This window comes from Macaca thibetana, chromosome 3 (assembly GCF_024542745.1).
Source record: "Macaca thibetana thibetana isolate TM-01 chromosome 3, ASM2454274v1, whole genome shotgun sequence".
Taxonomy (NCBI): domain Eukaryota; kingdom Metazoa; phylum Chordata; class Mammalia; order Primates; family Cercopithecidae; genus Macaca; species Macaca thibetana.
In genome coordinates, this window is record NC_065580.1 from 55,674,265 (window position 1) to 55,695,688 (window position 21,424).

The following is a 21,424-nucleotide window of genomic DNA, read 5'->3' on the forward strand; positions in this document are numbered from 1 at the left end:
TTATTCTCTCTCTGAATTTAGAGTTGTTTTATTCATGACTGTATGGCCTGAAATTTTTAGCACTAACCTTCCCTAGTTATCAGTGCTGAAATAGGACTTGATTAAATAGATGATTAGGACTTAAATTTGAATCACCAAATTTTTATAGCATTTATGTATTACTGATTCAAACATTTAATTGCATATAATATGGAAAGCTTTCATTCATACGGAAATACAGAAAACCCCAAGAACAAATATTAAGTAATTAAAATTGTTGATTTTAATTCCAAATAAAAATTTAATAGTAACAATCAAGAAAGTTAGGCTATCAATGAAAATGTTTTGAATCAGTGATACTTACAGTTTCTGTCTATAAATTCGGCTAATGTTACTTTCTTTTTGGCCAATTTATCTTACCCAGATCTGTGATTAATGCATTATACTAATTTAGTGAATAGAAATGTAACTTTTAAAACCTTAATTTTCATCTCCATGCAAAATTGAACGTCTATAACAGAATCCAAAAGAATGTATTCTTGGTATCCCAGCAGGCTGCTCTGTAAAAGCTTCTCTGAATATTACCTGTCAGAGTAATAAATGGCGGGATGGGATTTTTAATTAATGGGATTCAATATCATCTAATCTTACCTGTGTATTGATTGTTTACATTTGTTTTAGATTGTGGTGGGTTGTGAAGCCACTTCTTGCGGTGACCTTCATTCTGTAATGTTGGAATACACTAAGGATGCAAGGTTTGTGAAATAATTTTTAACATTATCTCCAAACTTGAATACCCAATCCAAATGGTTGTCGTGAGAGTGTGAGTGTGTGTGTGTGTGTGTGTGAGAGAGAGAGAGAGAGAGTTTTGCTCTTGTTGCCCAGGCTGGAGTGCAGTGGCGGGATCTCAGCTCACCGCAACCTCTGCCTCCTGGGTTCAAGCGATTCTCCTGCCTCAGCCTCCTGAGTAGGTGGGATTACAGGCATGTGCCACCACACCCAGCTAATTTTGTATTTTTAGTAGAGACAGGGTTTCTCCATGTTGGTCAGGCTGGTCTTGAACTCCTGACCTCAGGTGATCCGCCTGCCTCGGCCTCCCAGAGTGCTGGGAATTACAGGTTAGGGCAGTTGCTTACAGAGGAATAACCTTATATCCTAAAAGTGGCAGTTCATACATATTTTTATATAAATTTCACTTGTACAAAATGTATACATATGTCTTATTTTCAAAATTTTCCTTCAAACCAAAAAAAATCAATTTTCATACAAGGCTGCCACCAAGAAACTCTGTATTTTAAATTTTATCAAAATAAGCAAAGCACTACATTTGTCCTCAGAGTGGAACTCTCTTATTCATGTTACTCATTTTCAGCTACCTCTAACAAAAACTTTGAATGATCTGAATATGCACCAGCCAGAGTCACCTCTTCTAAAGCATATTAGCAGTATTGAATAAAAGTCTGACATAGTTCAGTTACCTTATTAGGGTTAATAGCCCTCCCACTATCACCTTTAAACACTAATTACATTAAGTTTGAGGAGACGGACAATTTTGTCAGTCAACTCCAGGTATATTTCTAGTAACAATGTCAGTAGGAAGAATCCACCAGAATTCATTGCTATGCATGCTATTATTTTATTCTGTTTTCCGTGTGCTTTTAAAGAGTCAGAATATTTCTGAAAATATTTTAATTTTTTTATAATCTGTAATTATAAATGTATATAGAAGACAGGAAACTCATATACAAATATTTTAATTTAACCTGACCACAAAGTATTACCTTGACATTAGACAGATTATATGTTTCTCTTACAATTTGTCTAACAAAGCCTTCTGGTTTCTGCAGATCAGATTCCTGGCAGCTTGTACAGACCCAGTGCCTTCCTTCCTCTTCTAACAGCATTGGCTGCTCCCCTTTCCAGTTCCATGAAGCCACCATCTACAACTCTGTCAACAGCTCAAGCTGGAAAAGAATCACCATCCAGCTGCCTGACCATGTCTCCTCCAGGTAGGTTGCAAATTAAGGTAAACTTTGTGAAATTATCTGGCCTCTCTACAGAGTTCATGCAGTGAGCTGAAAACAACTGACAGTGTGAGCCAGAGCTTTACATGCAGCCCTGGTGCTCTCTCCCATCTTCTTTCCCTCCTGTCACCAACCCATGCCCCCAAATGGCAACTGCATGTCCCAGGGGAAATTGGAGTTTGTCTGTAAATGATTCAGAGATCTCAGATTTCCTTTGACTTAATACCATAGCATGTACCAAACTCAATCACAGGCCCTGAATGACAGACCCTAATCCAAGACTGGCATTGGCACCAGTTTTGCCCCAGTGTTCTGCCCTCCCAAAGGCTGCGCTTCTCATCCAGATACAAATACCAGTTGGGTGTGTAGGGCTGACAGGTTACACAAAGCTGCAGGATAAATACAATGGAGTGCAATCTTCCTAGAGCAGATTTGGTTTACTCAAAGATTTGGAAAATGATACACCTTTATAGGAAAAATGAACACAGATTTATTATGGACTAGAATAGGAAATTCACATGAAATTTTCAGAGAAGATACAAGTTTCCAGAATGGCATTTTGGGTTATACTCCCCGAGTCTAAGAAATACAAGTTCTCTCACCTCTGCCAGCAGGGTGCTTCAGGAAGACATTTGGGAAGCCCTTTTCTCATAAATAGTCCCCTCTCCCAGATAGGCTGGAGGCAGGACGCAGCCATGGAAGTAACAACCTACTGAACCCCTTCTGCTCTCTGTGGTTCTTTCAGTGCGACACAGTTCCGCTGGATCCAGAAGGGAGAAGAAACTGAGAAGCAAAGCTGGGCAATTGACCACGTGTACATTGGAGAGGCTTGCCCCAAGCTCTGCAGCGGGCACGGATACTGCACGACCGGCGCCATCTGCATCTGCGATGAGAGCTTCCAAGGTCTGAATCCCAGGCTGTCAATTTTGATACAGGAGACCATGAGGTTCTCCTCATCTTAGCATGTATATCAAAGTCCACTAGGAAATGGATAGAAATTCCAGCCTGAGGGGTCTGAGATTCATGACACACTCCTTGGTCACTCCTTATTTAACTTTGGGACAAATTATTAAGCATAGCCTTATGCAATATTCCTGAAGGTATTTTTTAAAATATAGAATTGAAATCTACCCCAGACATTCTATAAATTTATAAGCATATAAATCCAGATATGCTAAATCAGGATATGGTATAGTACCTCACATTCTCTGTCTTTCATATAACTCCCTACCCCCACCCACATCCCCAATACTTAATTTCCACCTCTGGGCCTCCCTCCTTCCTGGCCTAGCTGCCTGTGCCTACGTACTTGAACAGTATCCCTCCTTCCTCAGCCTCTTCCAGCAGCAGCTGCCACTGTTCTCCTAAGATGTAGCTGACAACTCAAGATGTTCTGGTTTCCAGGTCACTGTGATACTGACACACACACACACACACACACACACACACACACACACACACACACACACCCCTTTATCTGGTTTCCAGGTCACATACTGACACACACACACACACACACACACACACACACACACACACACACACACACACACACACACACACACACACACACACACACCCCTTTATGACTCAAAGAAATCCATTTCACTCCTTGAGTTTCTAGAGGCTGAGTATGTATCCCGGGCAGAGAGTATCTACTCCACCCCTCACATCATAGGAAGTTGCTCTGTTGGTCTGTTAGAAGGTCTACAGGCCCGTTTTCCTTTGAGCCAATGTTTCCAACAGGTTTCAGCCTCTATCATTACAAAGTTCACTTTCCATAGTTAACTTTCTGTATCCTCATAGCTTAATACTTGGCCGATAGCAATGCTAATAAATCTTCTTTGAATGAATCCTTACACTGTCTTATGCTTTACTATTTACATAGTATACACCAACTTATTCTTCAGTCGCTTATAATCTATGATATCCCCATCAGTTATCTGTGGTTAATATAATTATTCCCATGCTACAGGCAAAGAAACTGAGACTCAGGGAGGCTAAGCGACCTGCCTAAGGTCACACAGCTAGCAAATATCAGAAAGACCACCACTCAAGGTGTTCCTTCCAATCAGCCTTGCTGTCTCTCATGGCTGAGAGATTTATCCAAGGAGGAGCGGAGTTACCCAATTTCCCCCAGATATGCAATGTAAGAATCCATGTATTTGAATTCCGGAGTCGGATCTATTTAGATTTCTTGGTTGATGTTTCCTTGCATCAAAATCAAATGGATATGATTAATGTAGACTGCTGCACATCTCTGATGTTAGAAATTACTTAGCCATCTCCTTTCTCCGCTGGTGTCACTGTCACTGAGACCAGCTGGGTCTGTCACTATATTGGCTGGAGAATTGTAACTCTAGGCAAATGAGTGAATCAAATGTCTCACAAGAAGTCCTAGATGTCTGGAATTTGCCCTCTCCCCTGAACTTTAATTTTAAACTATTAAGGACATGTAGAAAAAATGTACTGTTTAAATCAAGGGGAAATGCAAGCACATACACATTTGCTAATATAATATCTTACTTAAATGCCAGTAATTCAGTTCAGTGGTCTCTGAGAGACACTTCCAGTTTTATCATTATTTATTTTATGTATCCCAGCTTCGTTACTGAGTATCTTTTTTTTTTTTTTTTTTTTTTTTTTTTTTTTTTGAGATGGAGTTTTCACTCTTGTTGCCCAGGCTGGAGTGCAGTGGCATGATCTCAGCTCACTGCAACCTCCGCCTCCTGGGTTCAAGTGATTCTCCTGCCTCAGCCTCCTGAGTAGCTGGGATTACAGGCACGTGCCACCATGCCCAACTCATTTTTTTTTTTTTGTATTTTTAGTAGAGATGGGGTGGTTCACCATGTTGGCCAGGCTGAACTCGAACTCCTGACCTCAGGTGATCTTCCCACCTCAGCCTCCCAAAGTGCTGGAATTACAGGCATGAGCCACTGTGCCCCGCCCATTACTATCTTATATGTGCTAAATATTGTTTTAGATGCTGGAATCCAACGAGTTAAAATATAGACTCTACTCTTAAGAATCATCAAGTATATATTAACCTGTATTTTCTGCTACAAATCATGCTAGGAAAAAAGAAATTAGATAGGCCTCTTATACCAGGGTGAGAGTTCCCTACTGAGACCCACCACTGGTAAACATTCAAGGCCCAGCCAGATGCTGTGGTATTTAAACAACAGTTTTACACAGCAAATACGGACATGAGCACTACATATTTCAGTTAACATTGACTCAAAGAAAATTGGATTTTTTTTTCAACGATATAAGCCAATAATTGCCAAAACAAAACATTTACTTCTGAGAGTCTGTATCTACTTAGTATTTTGCCATTCTTTTTTTTTTTTTTTTTTTTTTTTTTTTTTTTTTAATGTAAGAACGTTCAATTATTTATTTATTTATTTATTTATTTATTTATTTATTTATTTATTTTTGCTGGATTCTGTTACGTTTCCTTTTTTTTCCCTAAGTTCTGGGATACATGAGCAGAATGTACAGGTTTGATACATAGGTATACATGTGCCAGGATGGTTTGCTGCACCCACCAACCCATCACCTACATTAGGTATTTCCCCCAATGCTATCCTTCCCCTTGCCTCCTATCCCCCAACAGGCCCTGGTGTGTGATGTTCCCCTCCCTGTGTCCATGTGTTCTCATTGTTCAGCTCCCAACTATGAATGAGAACATGCGGTGTTTGGTTTTCTGTTCTTGTGTTAGTTTGCTGAGAATGATGATTTCCAGCTTCATCCATGTCCCTGCAAAGGACATGATCTCATCCTTTTTTATGGCTGTATAGTATTCCATGGTATATATGTGCCACATTTTTTTTACCCAGTCTAACACTGATGGGCATTTGGGTTGGTTCCAAGTCTTTGCTGTTGTGAATAGTGCTGCAATAAACATACATGTGCATGTGTCTTTAGAGTAGAATGACTTATAATCCTTTGGGTGTATACCCAGTAAAGGGATGGCTGGGTCAAATGGTATTTCTAGTTCTAGATCCTTGAGGAATCACCACACTGTCTTCCACAATGGTTGAACTAATTTACACTCCCACCAACAGTGTAAAATTTTTCCTATTTCTCCACATCCTCTCCAGCATCTGTTGTTTCCTGACTTTTTAATGATCACCATTCTAACTGGCATGAGATGGTATCTCATTGTGGTTTTGATTTGCATTTCTCTAATGACCAGTGATGATTAGCTTTTTTTCATATGTTTGCTGGCCGCATAAATGTCTTCTTTTGAGAAGTATCTGTTCATATCCTTCACCCACTTTTTGATGGGGTTGTTTAGCTTTTTTTTTTTTTTTTTTTTTTTTTTTTTTTTGGTAAAGTTGTTTAAGTTCCTTGTATTTTGCCATTCTTACAACAACAACGACTTAAATCTGAACTTGAATACTTGTTCTTAATCTTGAATAACTCTGGTTGGTCCAGTTAATTTCTGTGACTATTCCTTGTCCTCTAGGTGATGATTGCTCTGTTTTCAGTCACGACCTTCCCAGTTATATTAAAGATAATTTTGAGTCCGCAAGAGTCACCGAGGCAAACTGGGAGACCATTCAAGGTGGAGTCATAGGAAGTGGCTGTGGGCAGCTGGCCCCCTACGCCCATGGAGACTCACTGTACTTTAATGGCTGTCAGATCAGGCAAGCAGCTACCAAGCCTCTGGATCTCACTCGAGCAAGGTACCCAAACATCCATATTGTAGTCCAGACATAGAATTAGTCAGTGAAAACCTATCATTTGAATTTGAGACAAGGAAGCATATATGTTTCACAACTCAGAATTATGCTTCACTTAACTTTATTAGAGAATTGCTTTGTATTTCTTCACTCACAGTGGCTGAGTGGTGGTAATGTAGGCATAAGCCCAGAAAAATGGCCAAATATTTTTTTTTAATGATTAGGGATAAACTACATAGATAATTTAATGTTGAGCACAGGCAAATACATAAATGTGTATGTGAAGTAAATTTGTAGCAATGCAAACATATGCCTATATTTAGCACACGTAAGTAGAATAAATAGAAATGGAGGAGGGATGGATGAATGGATAAGATCTTTAAAATTTTATGTGCTATAGTTGCTGAGGGTTAATGCAGAGTAGAGTGGGCAGAGACCTTGCAAATGGACTAGGGAAGTGACTGACAAAGACATAAGGAGGACTGAATTTCCTTCCCTATCTGCCCTTCGCAGCTTTGGCTTCCTTATCCAGAGTAAACACAGCTTTTTGTCTATATAATTCAAGAAAAGATTCCAAGGCTTAAAAAAGGTTGCTAGATATTATTGTAGAGTATTTCTTGAATGCTGAAAAGTGTTCAGTAGCTATGAGAATATGTGTTTGATTAATGGGAAGATAGTTTACTTAAAACCTTTCACTTTGGAAAATATAATATTAGTGTTGTATTTTCACAGGCAGAAAGGCAGGTTTGGGGGCCCTTAATATGATAAACAATGAAAATAAAATTAATTCCTGTATGGCAACCATGATATGATAAAAGTTGCATCTACCATCTTTTTTTTTTTCCTACCAAAAAGAAATACTTAATCTAGAGATACCCTGGTGTTTTCTGTGACACTACCATATATAGCTGCAACTAGGTACATAGTTAGTAATGGCACACTATGTTTTAAATTAGTTTATGCATTTATACGTTTCTAAATCTAGCTCTTTATTCCACCACCTACTTTAAATTAGGTACTCTGTTAATCATGAGGAATCTTATGAGGATTTATTTCCCATGCCTAAAAGCTCTATCTAGGCCAAAGATGACAATGAAAAGCAAAATGTCATGTTGAACAGAATAGCAGACATGGTTCAGAACCTGCACATCCTAACTCTGTTTTCCTTCAGCTCTAATCTCCAGACAGCCTTTCCTAAAATAGTCATAATTTATCCCCATCCAGATGTGTTCAGCTTGGAGTTATCTGTAAAAAGAATGCAGCATAAATATTGTGGTTGTATTCTATGTCCTCAGCTGTCTGTTTGGTCCATATTACCTTTCAGAGAAAAGAAGATGTTTTCAATGAAATACTCTTAACAAGATTTCCAACATCATGAAAAGAGGGCACATCTTTGAAAGTCAAAAATACTTTCTTTGTATAGAAAGTCAGCCTGAGGTCTTCACATGTATAATATAGAAGACAATATGAATAAATTTTGTTACTAACAGTGATATAAGACTGGCTGCTTCACAGATGTGAGGGTGATCTGGCTGCGACATCTGTCACTCCATTGATCACCAGGGTTGATTCAGCTGATCTGGCTAGCTAGGCAGGTGTCCCCTTCCTCCCTCACCACTCCACATGCATCCCTCCCAAAGCTGCATGCTGGGTGAATAGGATGACCATCCCCAATAGAGGTGGACCAGTCTTTGGTGAAGGGTATACAAGTAACTGTGCTCCCTTGCTAGAACCTCCAAACAAGCTCTCAAGACTGGCTGCTTCTGGTTCTACTATATTATGAACTTGGAAATTATGGACTTTAGAAACAAGAAAAGACTAAGGAAGTATAACTCCTTTAATACTTCCTGAATTTAAAGATTATTTCCCAGCCGGGCACAGTGGCTTACGCCTGTAATCCAGGCACTTTGGGAGGCCAAGGTGGGTGGATCGCCTGAGGTCAGGAGTTCGAGACCAGCCTAGCCAACATGCTGAAACCCCGTCTCTACTAAAAATACAAAAATTAGCCAGGCGTGGTGGTGTGCACCTGTTATCCCAGCTACTAGGGAGGCCGAGGCAAGAGACTCACTTGAACCCAGGAGGCAGAGGTTGCAGTGAGTCAAGATCACACCACTGCACTCCAGCCTGGGTGACAGCGCAAGACTCCATCTCAAAAAATAAATAAATAAAAATGAAGATGGTTTCCTTGTGTTTTTCAGCAAAATCATGTTTGTCTTGCAAATTGGGAGCACGTCGCAGACGGACAGCTGCAACAGTGACCTGAGTGGCCCCCACACTGTGGACAAGGCGGTGCTGCTGCAGTATAGCGTCAACAACGGGATCACCTGGCACGTCATCGCCCAGCACCAGCCAAAGGACTTCACACAAGCTCAGAGAGTGTCTTACAATGTCCCCCTGTAAGTGGCTCAAATGGAAAGGCATGGTCTCATGCACAATCTCTTTGTGAATCCCTGGGAATCACAATGCCACAAAACTAGGTGGTGGCAGAACCAAGACTAACCCAGATCTCCAAAGTGGTGTTACTATTTTTGATTAGGACAAGAAAGGCACAAATTAAAACAAGGAATAGGGACAAGAGGAAATAGACAATAATAACTAAATGCAAGGGCAGTTTTTGCCTATTTCCCTTGCTTTAACTTGTTTTTCTAGTCTTAGAAAACATTTATTTTCTGCTGGCATGCTAGTTTGAAATTTTAGTGAGGTTAAGTAGTCATGTCAGTTTTGCTTTGCATTGTAAGCCCAGCTTCTAGCACAGCGTCTGTCACACAGAAAGCACTCCATGCTTGACTAAATATCTTTGGACATTAATGGAACAAGTGAAAGGAGGGAGAGAGATGGAAAAGTTTTACAAGTCCTTGAGTAGCCAATAAAATTTGATGCTGCTCAGAATACTATGACTTAAGCAAATCTGAATTCCATGCACAACATTTTGTTGATTTAGATTAGCCTATTATAATATTTGACATCTAGAAGTCAAATACCAAAAAGTTCTGCTTCCTAATGTATAATCTCTTTGTCCCTCTGTCTGTGACCCAGGGAGGCACGAATGAAAGGAGTCTTACTGCGCTGGTGGCAACCACGCCACAATGGAACAGGTCATGATCAGTGGGCTTTGGACCATGTGGAGGTCGTCCTGTGAGTATCTGATACATGGCATCCCACGTCCATTTCAGAAAGGTCTGAAACTCCTTTGATATGGCATGCTCCTTAATTCAGTAAGAACCGTTTTTGATGAGAAGCCCCCACAGGAGCACTTTGGCTTACACTCTTTTGCAACTGCAAGCTATGGCTCAAGTCATCAGTGAAATAGCAAAGCCCCAAATGAAATGTACCTTAGAAAACCTCCATAAGCACAACATTTATTTAAGGATTGACAATATTGGTTAAATTGGATAAAACAAAAGTCTCCAGGTAAATGAGAAACCATGTCTTAAGGCAGATCTGGGTTGCCTTATAAAATGAAATGACATCCTTGAAGAGGAAGGATCTGTAGTGGGCAGTGTCTGACGTGTTACTAACTAATGTGCCCAATTACAGACATTCTCCATTTAATGATGTGGGGGTTGCAACTAGAACAAAGAATTTGTGGTTTGAGATTCCTCCTGACCAATCCCAGCACCTAACAAGTTAAAGGTGTTTTTCCCTCTATATAATAAAGCTGTCACCACTCTCACCTGGCCGGGTTGACTGTTCCCTCACAGACAGATGACTTGCTTTTTCTCTAACGATCTAGTTCCTGTAGAACTGGAATGCTTATGTCTCGACGGGTTCGGACTGATGGCTCCAAGTGGTTGGCAAGGAGAGGCGAATCTTCTCGGTAGATAGGTTCAAATGTTCATTCTGTTTACCAAATCCAAAATGAAATCAGTCCCTTGGCTGATTTCAGTCATTTTGCAAGCAAATTTAAGTGATTAATTGGTAGGAAAACTACCAGAGTTGTTTTCGTTCAGTCATAGCCATGAGCTGAATTTTTCAGTCTTGAGCTAGCCCTCGTCTTAGTTTTCACTGAGGCACCTGCTTGCATGGCATCCATATCAACCCCCAAATCCAAGAGCAACCCGGTCCCCACACTAGCCTCCTGTGCGCGCTGCTGCTTTTGGACAACTTGCTGGGCTCTGCCTCCACAAGACAAAGTTGAAGTTTAAAGTAACAGTCCAGACTCATTTGAATCTAAATATGAGGCTGATGTTTTACTTAGATACTGATTTCCTCAGACTACGTTATTCCAGCAGAATAGCCTGGGTCCTGAAATGAATCTACGTACAGTAAGGTCTACGTACGTACAGAGAGATGTCTACATAGACCAAAATCCAACCCTGGAACCATTTTGCCCTGGCTATTTGCCTTTCAGGACAGCACTTCTCAATCTGTTTGAACGTCAAAATCACTTGGGAAGCTTTTGAAAACATCAACGAATGTCCCAATGCCCAGGCCCATCCCTTTGGATGAGGCTTTAAATTGATGTGCAGTGGGAACTGGGCATCATTCTTGTTTTAAAAGCAGCTCAGGTGATTCTAATAAACTGGTAGAGAATAAAATTAGAGTCAATAACCACTTCTTATCTTTCAAGCGGCTTGCCAATACAATTTGCATTAATGGGGCTCCCTGTGCCTGACAAAGCATTACCAACTCCTATGGAAACTTCAAAACCTGACAGTCCTCAAAAGACGGCAGGATACTAATCCTGCCCTTGAGTAAACACAATAATTTTTAACGTATCACACATTTAAGTAGATATTTTCATCCTGCCCAAACAATCAATTGCACTCATCTATTTTGGATTTCAGAGACATATCATCACCAGTAATTTCCTCACTTTGTACTAAGATTAAAAAGCAGGGGCGAGGGGTTCAGAGGTGCCAATATACCAGCCAGTGTAAAAGCAACCCCTTCACATATTGGAAACAGAACTCTATTCCTTGCTCCCTGTCAACCTGCTGCCTCAGAGGTTCTCAGAGCACCGGCAGGAAGCCTCAGCACACAGCACCCAAGGAATCTCCCAGGTCACCTGGTGTTGGAATTAATGCTTATAAGCAACTACCAGCATCAAGCTCCGTATTTTAAACACTTTGAAGAATTTGTCATCTACCAGGCTCATATCCTTATAAGTCTGTTCTTATCCTGCATTATCTCAAACTCTCAGAGCACTAAAACATTTTGAATGAGACAAGCGCATTGTTACATTTGCATGGTGTTGTATGCTTTGAATTTTATTCCAAGTCTTCTTTCAGGAATAACTTAAAAATTATAACTTTATATATACCACCACATGCTTTTATGTATATATAATTGCAAAAGCAAATGCAGTCTCTTTAATGACATTTCAAAAATTTGTTAAAGGAATTCCTTTATTTTCCTGCTTTTTGAAGAAAAGAAATATCTCACAAAGCCGAGTTCAATAAATGAGTTGTTTCAAAAAATGTATAATAAGATGTTATATTTCCAGAACTGTTTTTGATGTTTTGCTCTGATCTTATAGTTTAACATTTCTATATCACTCTACCCTTTCAAAGCACTTCTTTTCAAAAGAGCCACAAACAGTTTTAAGGCATTCATTCATTAATATGCAATTAGTAGCTCTACAAAATAATTACTTCAATTTATTCATGTGATGAGCTCAAAATAAACAAGTTCCAGATAATTCAAAAAATTAAATATAATAGTTTTCCAGAGTGTCTTTCAATCACATGAGGCACAAAGAAGCTAGAGCCAAGGTTCATGTCATGATCACAAATATTCCTAATTATAACTTTGCTCCAAAGGATGTATATTTAGAAATAGGTGGAATACTTCCATAAACCCCTATTAACTGAAAGCGTTCTCTTAATTAACTGCACTTTTGTATCAGAACACTTGATTATTTGAACTAGCAATGTTAACTCCTCAAGCATGGCGGGGAGAGGAGCAGACTGAGGCTTGTATCTTAAGAGATACAAACCCTACCTAACTGTATGTTACAAACAGGGCTACTGGTATGTTTTTGCAACTAATGGTTGGGGCATACATTTCACTTAGGAATTTTTAGAAATGTACTTCTTTTTTTAAGAGAAGGTTGGCTTTAATCTAACTTTATTACCATAGTTTCGCTTTTGTGCATGTGCACCAAGGACACATGCTAAAAACCCCTAGAAAGAAAAATTATGGTGATGCATGGTATCTTATATTGAGTTTAACCTCAGTACTGCCCATATTAACCAAGAAAACACAAGTTTAATGAGAACAAATTTAGCACTTTCAACAATATTTCAGGATATGAGTGTATCCTAAATGAACAAGATTTGTAATCTTTTTAATTAAATGGTTTAATTCTAAAATACTACATGTGGAAGGATTTGAGTTTCATAAATATGGACATACAGAATGACAAGCCCCACACCAAAAAGATGAAAACCTCCCTTTTAGCATTTAACAAGCAGTCTCTTATGCTTGTTTGAGAGTGTAATCTTCCCACGCTCATATTTTCCAATAAAATCTGCACATGAAAAGCATTTCACGATGATTAGCCCCTGCTAATCTGCCGTGTAACAGAAGAACCGAATTGACAGATAATATTTTTCCAGCCTCACTAGCTTACAAAAAGTCCTCATTCCATAAAGTCTGAATGATGTGGCATAACACGATCATTGACAATCAAGTGTCAGAAAAATAATTTCTCTGAATTCATTAGCTAGCATAGAATATTTATTTTTCAGTATATGTTTATGAATACATTGGGCAGATCCCTCACAAGATCCATGCTGGTGAGGTTCTTCTTAGGATAAAAGAGAATTTGTTGTCTTAACCATTTTTGTTGGGCACTCATACTTCTATCCTAAGAATCTCCCTCACCCAACTCGCATTTCATTCACACATCACATTTCCTGCGTACGTGTCTAAGTCACACCTGTCATGTGTATAATGAAGTGGGCCAATTTTTGCATGTGTACCTTGAAAGCAAACTGCTCAGTAAAAAGCCTTCGTGAATGAATTGACTAAAAAGTGAATTATTATCACATTTACGGAGAACTGCAAACCTTATGTTGCTAACTATAGTCTTAAAAGCATTTATCAGTTTTTAAAATGAGTTCCATCGTGACCATCCCCTCATGCTATTCATTATCAAGATACTGTCACATTTTTGGCACAAATGATTTATGGAGATGAGCATATTACATTTGTTGCAAAGCATATTTGTCCTTTATTAAATTTGATTGTGTTATCTGACATAGAAGACTTCTGTATTTTTTAAAGTCCATTCCTTAATATATTCAGGAATTAGTATTTCCTACAATGTAAAATAATTGAAAATCAGATAATAAAATTAGTAGTTATTAAGCTATTAATATTTATAATTTATATGCAACATTTATGCCAAATGTAGTACTACAGCTACATGTATCTTAACATACGGTTATGAGCAAATATTGCATGTTGCATTACATAGAAAAGTATATGTATATATTGGGTATAGAAGAATAAGAAATAACTTCTTTAATTTTTATTTTCAAAAGAGATGAAAAATCCTATATTGCGTCTAAACCTGATCAGACTTTTATGACTAATCACAGTGCTGCATGCATTGAAAGGCATTTTTTAACTTGTGTTATATTTCATTATTTGCTGTCATTGGTTTTCCACTAGAGTAAGGTAAGTCCTCCTTACTAAATCTGGGGAACTGTTTACTAATAAATAGTTTCAACAGTGTCACCAAACTTAACTGAGAAGTTTTGTAAAACACCTTTGCAACTAAAAAAAAAAAAAAAAAAAAAAAAAAAAAAAACTATGAAAACAGTAATAAATGATACCGGTACATACTGGAACATTCGAAACATATCTATGTAAATTCAGAGCCAGTCAAATTGAGATAAGTCCGTAATATATACAATATCGGGCACAACAGCATAGACCAGAGTGCTAGTCAGCATTTTGTCATTGGGCAACAGATTTGACCTAGATTCTCCTCTGTGCTTGACACTGTATTGGGTGCCTCTGAAGTACTCACAGTTGACAAATTTGTTATGAGGGACAGGGGAAAATAGAAATGTGTGCAAAAGATTTAGGGACTCTCATTACATGTAATGTCTTTTGAAAGACCTACTATGTTGAAGATGCATGAGGGTCCCTTGACTTACCAATTCTCCTCTAAGTTATTAACTGAATTGGCAGATGGAGTAGATGTGTTCATAATACTTACAAGTTCTAGATCTTGTCCTTAGGTAAGATTGGCCACTTTTAATATATACTTATATTTGTCCTCTGAGATACTTTAAAACTTAAGAAGGCAAAATGGTTATAATTTATTGAACATCTATATATAGTGCTAGAAGTTTTCATTTCATCCTTACAGCTCCTGAGGTGCACATGATTTGATATTATTCTCATCCCCATTTAGCAGAGAAAAGAAATATGAAATCTTCCATATGTGTGAGATATTTGTGCCTGCACTTACTTGTGTGTAGCCTTCCTGAAAATGCATGGCCTTTAAGTCAAATGTGTGGCATCCTCTATGCAGGCAAGTTTCAGTGATAGTTTGAATGGCAGCTTCCCATCTAACACTCACCAATATTTCTAAGATATGTTGAATAGTCCACTGGATTCTTATGTCTGCATTCATATAAATCATTATTCTACCACGTTTTGATAAATTACTGACAAGTAGAAATGACTATATTTCTATGAGCTCAAGTTAGTATCAATTCTCTATCTCCTCCATTTCCTTTAGAATCTATTAAAAAATCAATTGAATTGTTTTCATAATAATAAATGAGCTAAAATTGTGTCTCCTTTGAAGAGGAACAGTTCAAAAGAGCACAGAGTCACTATTTACTCAAAGATCTTGCAATGGCCATATTTCCTACGCAGAAACAAGGAAACACTTTATAATTCTTTATGCCATCTAAGTCCCTAAACTCCCTTGGCAATAAAGGAAATTTACATTATCATTTCCAAGAAGCCTTTGTTGTTCTTTCTCCCTTCTTTCAATGACTTATTCATAATGGGAGAATTTAAACATGGACCTAGTTCTATCCACAACCAAAGCAAATTGATATGTCAAGTGGCATAGCTGACGTGCCTTGGGATGAACATTACCTCTTTTTATTGAACTGAAAATAAAAATTACTTTCTCTGGTAATTGCAGTGAATAAATAAATCTTTAAAAGTTCATTGCACTTATTTCAGTTATAAGGTTATCTATAGCTGTACATCTAAATGTATCAAAAACAAAAAATAGGCTCACAGATATACTGCACACCAAAAAATGAGTAAATATAAGATAAACTTGTTAAAAATTCCCCTAATGCCCAATGCTGTTAGACATTTTAGAAGATACAATAACTGTGTGGGAACCATGTCAATTTATTAAGTGGTCTTAGAGGCAGACAGCATTTTGGTATAGCTTGCCACAGTGCTTGATTTTGAAAGGCTCATAAACTGGAAATATCCACTTCATTACATTTTTATATTGACTCAACTGACTCAAAAGATTTTTATATTTCACATACCAAACTACCAGCTAGTTTCCAGGATGCTTTGATAGTGTGTTTTTTTGTTTGTTTTTTGAGACGGAGTCTTGCCATGTTGCCCCAGGCTGGAGTGCAGTGGCGCGGTCTCAGCTCACTGCAACCTCTTCCTCCCAGGTTCAAGCAATTCTCCTGCCTCAGCCTCTCAAATATCTGGGACTACAGAGGCGTGCCACAACACCCAGCTAATTTTTTGTATTTTTAGTAGAGATGGGGTTTCACTGTGTTAGCTGGATGGTCTTGATCTCCTGACCTCGTGATCCACCTGCCTCAGTCTCCCAAAGTGCTGGGATTACAGGCATGAGTCACTGCACCCCGCCGCCATTTTTAATATGACTGTATAAACACTAGGCATCTATAGCAAGTCCATTACTCTATGTATATCAACATTCTCAGGGATCCAAAGATATGATACTGATGCATAAACTTATTCAGAATTAAAGAGCACCCAGGCCAGGCACAGTGGCCATGCTTGTAATCCCAGCACTTAGGGAGGCGGAGGAAACAGAATCACTTGAGGCCAGGAGTTCGAGACCAGCCTGGCTAACATAGCAAGACCCTACCTCTACCAAAAAAAAAAAAAATTAAAAAAATAAGAAATATATTTAAAATCTTCTAAGAAAAAATATTATTAAAAAAAGAATATCCAGTGACTCAAAATGTCCCCTAAATTGGTTGTAAGCTTCCACCTGGGAGTAGTTTTTAGGGCACTAAAGATCTGCAACCTGCTACTATTTATTTTCTCACCTACAAAGACAGAGACTTTCAATCAGCTCCATAATAAGTAATTATATGGAGACGTTGCTTTAAAGCTGTTAAGTAAGCACATCAAGTTTTGTTAAAACTAAATGTTATTTTGTTCCCATATATTAAGATAACTTTCATGTCAATCTAGGTTGCATTGAGATAACAAAATATCTTCAGTGTTCTAAGTTTATCTTTTTTTGATGTAAAATATTTTAACTATTTTAAATTCTCTTTGAGTACCTTATATCTTTAAACGTGTTTTAACAGAATAATGTTCATTGCTTTAACTTTGCAATTATTCCTTATAGTTAAAGAGTAATGATTTACCACAGGAATCCAATCAGTAAGTCACCATAAGTTCAACAAACATGCCTTGACCACACACGCATGAGTCAGGCAGGAGGCTCAGTGCTATTGCTATGGTGCGGGGGTGGGGGGAGTTGGGGAACTGGCCCCCATACCAACAAAAGTTTAGTTGTGGGGAGCCAAGATACGAAAACAAACACCTTCAAAGCAGGATATGAGCACTCTGAGAGTTCAAAGTAGAAAAAAAAAAGTTCACTTATGGAGGGAGTAAACAATAAAGAAAATGTAATACTTGAACACGTGGAATCTAGGAAGTGATGTTGACAGCTGGCCAATGAGGCGGGTAGAAAGGACTCAAGGCATTTGAGTAGAGCGGTTTGTATAGGAATGTAGAAAAAGAAAGGGCAGAATAAGATTAAGCATGAAGAGGACTTGAAACGTCTGTTTAAGTTGGCTTAGCTGTTGCTCCATAGATAAGAGGATTCTGCATGGTTTTGGGCAAAGTGAGGCCAGTGTTTCATGAAAAGTTTACTGAATCTGGTGGTGTGCAAAATCAGTTGCATGTATGTGTAGGAAGGTATACATGCACATGTATACAATTATGCATTCAGTTATACTTTCTTAGTATTTCAGGGGTTTCCTTTCAGTGGAGTTTTTTTTTTCTTCATAAAAGGAAAAAAATTAAGTTAAGGAGGCTAGTTCGAGGAGCCACTATAATAGCTCGGGAAAAGAACTATAAGGTGACCGAGGATGCTGGCAGTAAGACAGCAAGTGCCAGTCCCAAGATTTGGTGAATAAAGGAGCAACAGGATAATTTTTCTTGACACTTCATTAGTTCAGTACCTTAATTCCTTGGGTTTTTTGGTTTTGTTTTGTTTTTTTTTTTTTTTTTGGTAACTCAATTTTACACAGGCAGCAGTTAGTACTTATAGCAGCTAATAAATGGATAAATTTGTGTCATTCAACTATGACACTGAAACTGATCAACTTAGTTGATACATGTATTGTCACATGGAGGGGACAGGAGGGGGAGGATAGTAAATCTGCATAAAGACAAAACTTGATTTTTTTAAATATTTTTCTCTACAATGTCTTCAGGATATATTCTGTTTCAATTTTATTGTTTCTAGCATTTTTATATTATTGAAATCTAGGAGGGGATGTTATTAGTACCTTTATTTTATAAAATATGTATCAATTTGACATCTATCAGTATTTTAGCACAGATGCTATTGCCTTTTGATTATACATATTTGATGAAATTCAATTTATGTCTTTTCCTTTGAAATGTTTTGTTATAAATTTTCTTTTCTAATGATCAAACTATAAAAGTATCTTGTTTTAAAGTTTATATTTTACAAGTGCTAGTATAATATACCTAAGTATAATATCTATTATACTAGGTAAAACATCATTTTACACCTTACCAGCATATTGATGATTGATAATGCAGATTATACTGCTCAGGACCAAATTACCCTTTCCCTCTCTCTTACCCTAACTCAAGTTCATGTCATATCGATCTTTATGTTGGAATCACATCACATGACATTATGTGCATTTTATGTTTTCATGGAATTAGGAAGAAAAGGCTTTGGGACCATGAGGAAACTCAGTGAATTTGGAAAATACTGATAGGCTCACTCTCATAAACCACATATTGATGCCACATATGGATATATTGTCACTCAGGTCAGAGTGTGAGAATATGATCCTTTCAGTGATGTTATAGCTCACGATCCTTTTTAAAGGACCATGCCAAAACATTAACAGCTATCACTACTAGTATTGTACAGTTTCCTACAGGATCCTGAAATCCATCTTCAGTATTTTTATCAGCTTCACACACAGCATGTATGTATAAATGTATGTATGCACATATGTGGGGGGATACATACATACATATTTACAATTATACGTTTGGTTACACTTTCTATTTTATGACCTCTTCTCAGTGGAGTGTCTCTTTCCTGAGGCCATGTTTATAAAATATGCTTATGGTTTGAGGAAGACAAGAGAATCCAACATTCTGAGAAAAACTGACCTCCTTATTTTGTTCCATGAGACTGCATGAACTAGGAGGTCAAGCTGATCCAGCTAACAGTCTGTTTCTGTTTGTTTTTTAAGCTTTAAATGAGAATGTTTGCTAAAAGAACCAGATTATTTTTCCTCCTTGTTAAAGATATATTTAAATAAGGCAATGGGTATAGTGCACACTTCTCAAATGAAATGTACCCAAGTAAGTATTTTCAGGAAGCATTCAAGAATAAAATAAAATTCAAGTTTTAGTTTGCTATGAATCAAGAGAATTTGGCATATTTTCTGGTTCAGAGCTCACTCATGAAAAGACAGGGATTTCTTCAAGGCCAGAGGCAGTGAGCATAGGTCCCAGCCTTCAGTTCCTCTGACCCTGGGTGGTCATGTGAGCTTGACCTGTTAACCCTGAACATTTTCAAATAAATATCAGAGTAACTTAGGACTTAGAATAGATTGCACGTTCAATGATGGGACTTACATGCTCTTTCTCCTTTCCCTCCCTGCCTCTATCCTGTTTGATTTTAACAGCACTCGCAAACAAAATTACATGATGAATTTTTCACGACAACATGGGCTCAGGCACTTCTACAACAGAAGACGAAGGTCACTTAGGCGATACCCATGAAGAATCAAAAAGTTTATTTTTTTTCTTCCAACATGTGATGTGTTGCTCTCCATTCTTTTACATCTCGCACTGCATCTGATATCAGGAAATATCCGTGAAGGACTTGGTGATTACCTGAAAGCCCTTCTCAAGACCGAGTGTACACCACTTTCCCACACTGTGAACTAATGACAAGTGACTTATTTGCTCATAAGTAAATGTCTTCATGTTAATGTGTCCATGAAAGTTGTGATTTGTCATAATATCGGTTACAGTGGCAGTATTGACAATAAGAAACACTTTAACAGAAAAAAAAAGTTTAAGCACAAAAAAAGTAAGAGATTTTATGTTTAAAATGGCATTTAGCACAGTATTTAACATTCTTGGTCACAAAGCTATTTAAGTGGACTGTATTTCAGCTATGTCTCATGTTTTATATGATTAAATTATCATTGTTTGTCCTTTATGTATTCTATTCTACAATATAACACATTGAAACTGTATTTACTTGTTATGTTGTAATATTTTGCTGCTGAATTTGGGGCTACTTATATTCTGCAGAAAATTAATTAAAATGCCTATTCAAGAAGATAGTAGTAAAGATATTGTATCTCCTTTAATATACTCCTTAAAAATGTATGTTGGTTTAGCGTTGTTTTGTGGATAAGAAAAATGCTTGACCCTGAAATATTTTCTACTTTAAATTGTGGACGAAGACCCTATCTCCCACAAATAAGTTCCCATTTCCTTGCCTAAAGATTTTTTTTAAGTGTTCTGTGGCTGATTTACTAACAGTAACTGCCATTTTGTGTCTGTGATAACAGAGTGATTTGTAAAACAGTGGTTGTTTTTTCATTGTGTTTTCTTCGTGGATTGTTTTTTCTGGGGGTCATATTCATGCCTTCTGATGAAGTTGTACCAACACCAGCAACATTATAATGGCCCTGTAGCTCTGAACGCTATTTGTGTAACTGAAAGGTTGCACTCTAGGGAGAACCAAGCTAAAAGCCCATGCTTAAATAAAAATTATGTCCAAAAGCCACTGAAGTTCACTGGTCTTCATTCATTTTCAATTAAATTTTATGTAAGATTTGTAAGCCTGGTCAGTTTGGAAATTATGATGTCAAATATTTGCACCAGTTTTTTGTTTCATCATTGATAATAGCAATTATGAAGCCACACTTTCAATTTAGCCATTTTTCTCTTATTCACCTTTTTCTGCTAATTACTCTGTAATTACACTAAGAAAAGACAATAGATAATTCCAATAGTGACTTCACTCCTGAGAATTTTGTTACTGCTAACGCTTGTCTGATCATAAGCACTCATGTGTTCATTGGGTAAATATTTATTGAGTGTTTGCTATGGTCCAGGCACTGTGCTAAGTGTTGAGGATAAAATGGTCATTGAAACATTTTCCCTTCTTGATTTTAACATCTACAAAATAAAAAGTATGTTAATATCATTGATTTTTTTTTTTATTTTCAGTAGGAGGAAAAAATAAGAAAAAACTGTTAAAACTAGAGTTTTCAGCAATGG

General features: G+C 37.6%; 1 protein-coding gene across 3 annotated transcripts in view; it reads left to right on the forward strand.

Annotated features, from left to right (window-relative positions):
• RELN (reelin) overlaps positions 1 to 20,927 on the forward strand; it is a 515,960-nt gene extending 495,033 nt beyond the window's left edge. The window contains exons 58-66 of one of the 3 annotated variants that reach the window (XM_050782662.1): positions 661 to 734; positions 1,827 to 1,988; positions 2,749 to 2,906; positions 6,475 to 6,694; positions 8,890 to 9,087; positions 9,728 to 9,826; positions 10,425 to 10,508; positions 14,182 to 14,317; positions 19,810 to 19,904. In XM_050782662.1, coding sequence (XP_050638619.1) covers positions 661 to 734; positions 1,827 to 1,988; positions 2,749 to 2,906; positions 6,475 to 6,694; positions 8,890 to 9,087; positions 9,728 to 9,826; positions 10,425 to 10,508; positions 14,182 to 14,311 — 1,125 coding nt within the window. In that variant the 3' untranslated portion in view covers positions 14,312 to 14,317; positions 19,810 to 19,904. Of the gene's footprint in view, positions 1 to 660; positions 735 to 1,826; positions 1,989 to 2,748; positions 2,907 to 6,474; positions 6,695 to 8,889; positions 9,088 to 9,727; positions 9,827 to 10,424; positions 10,509 to 14,181; positions 14,318 to 19,809 lie in introns of all 3 variants that reach the window. The other 2 variants (XM_050782663.1, XM_050782664.1) reach the window with 2 other exon arrangements.
• Positions 20,928 to 21,424: the final 497 nt, after the last annotated feature.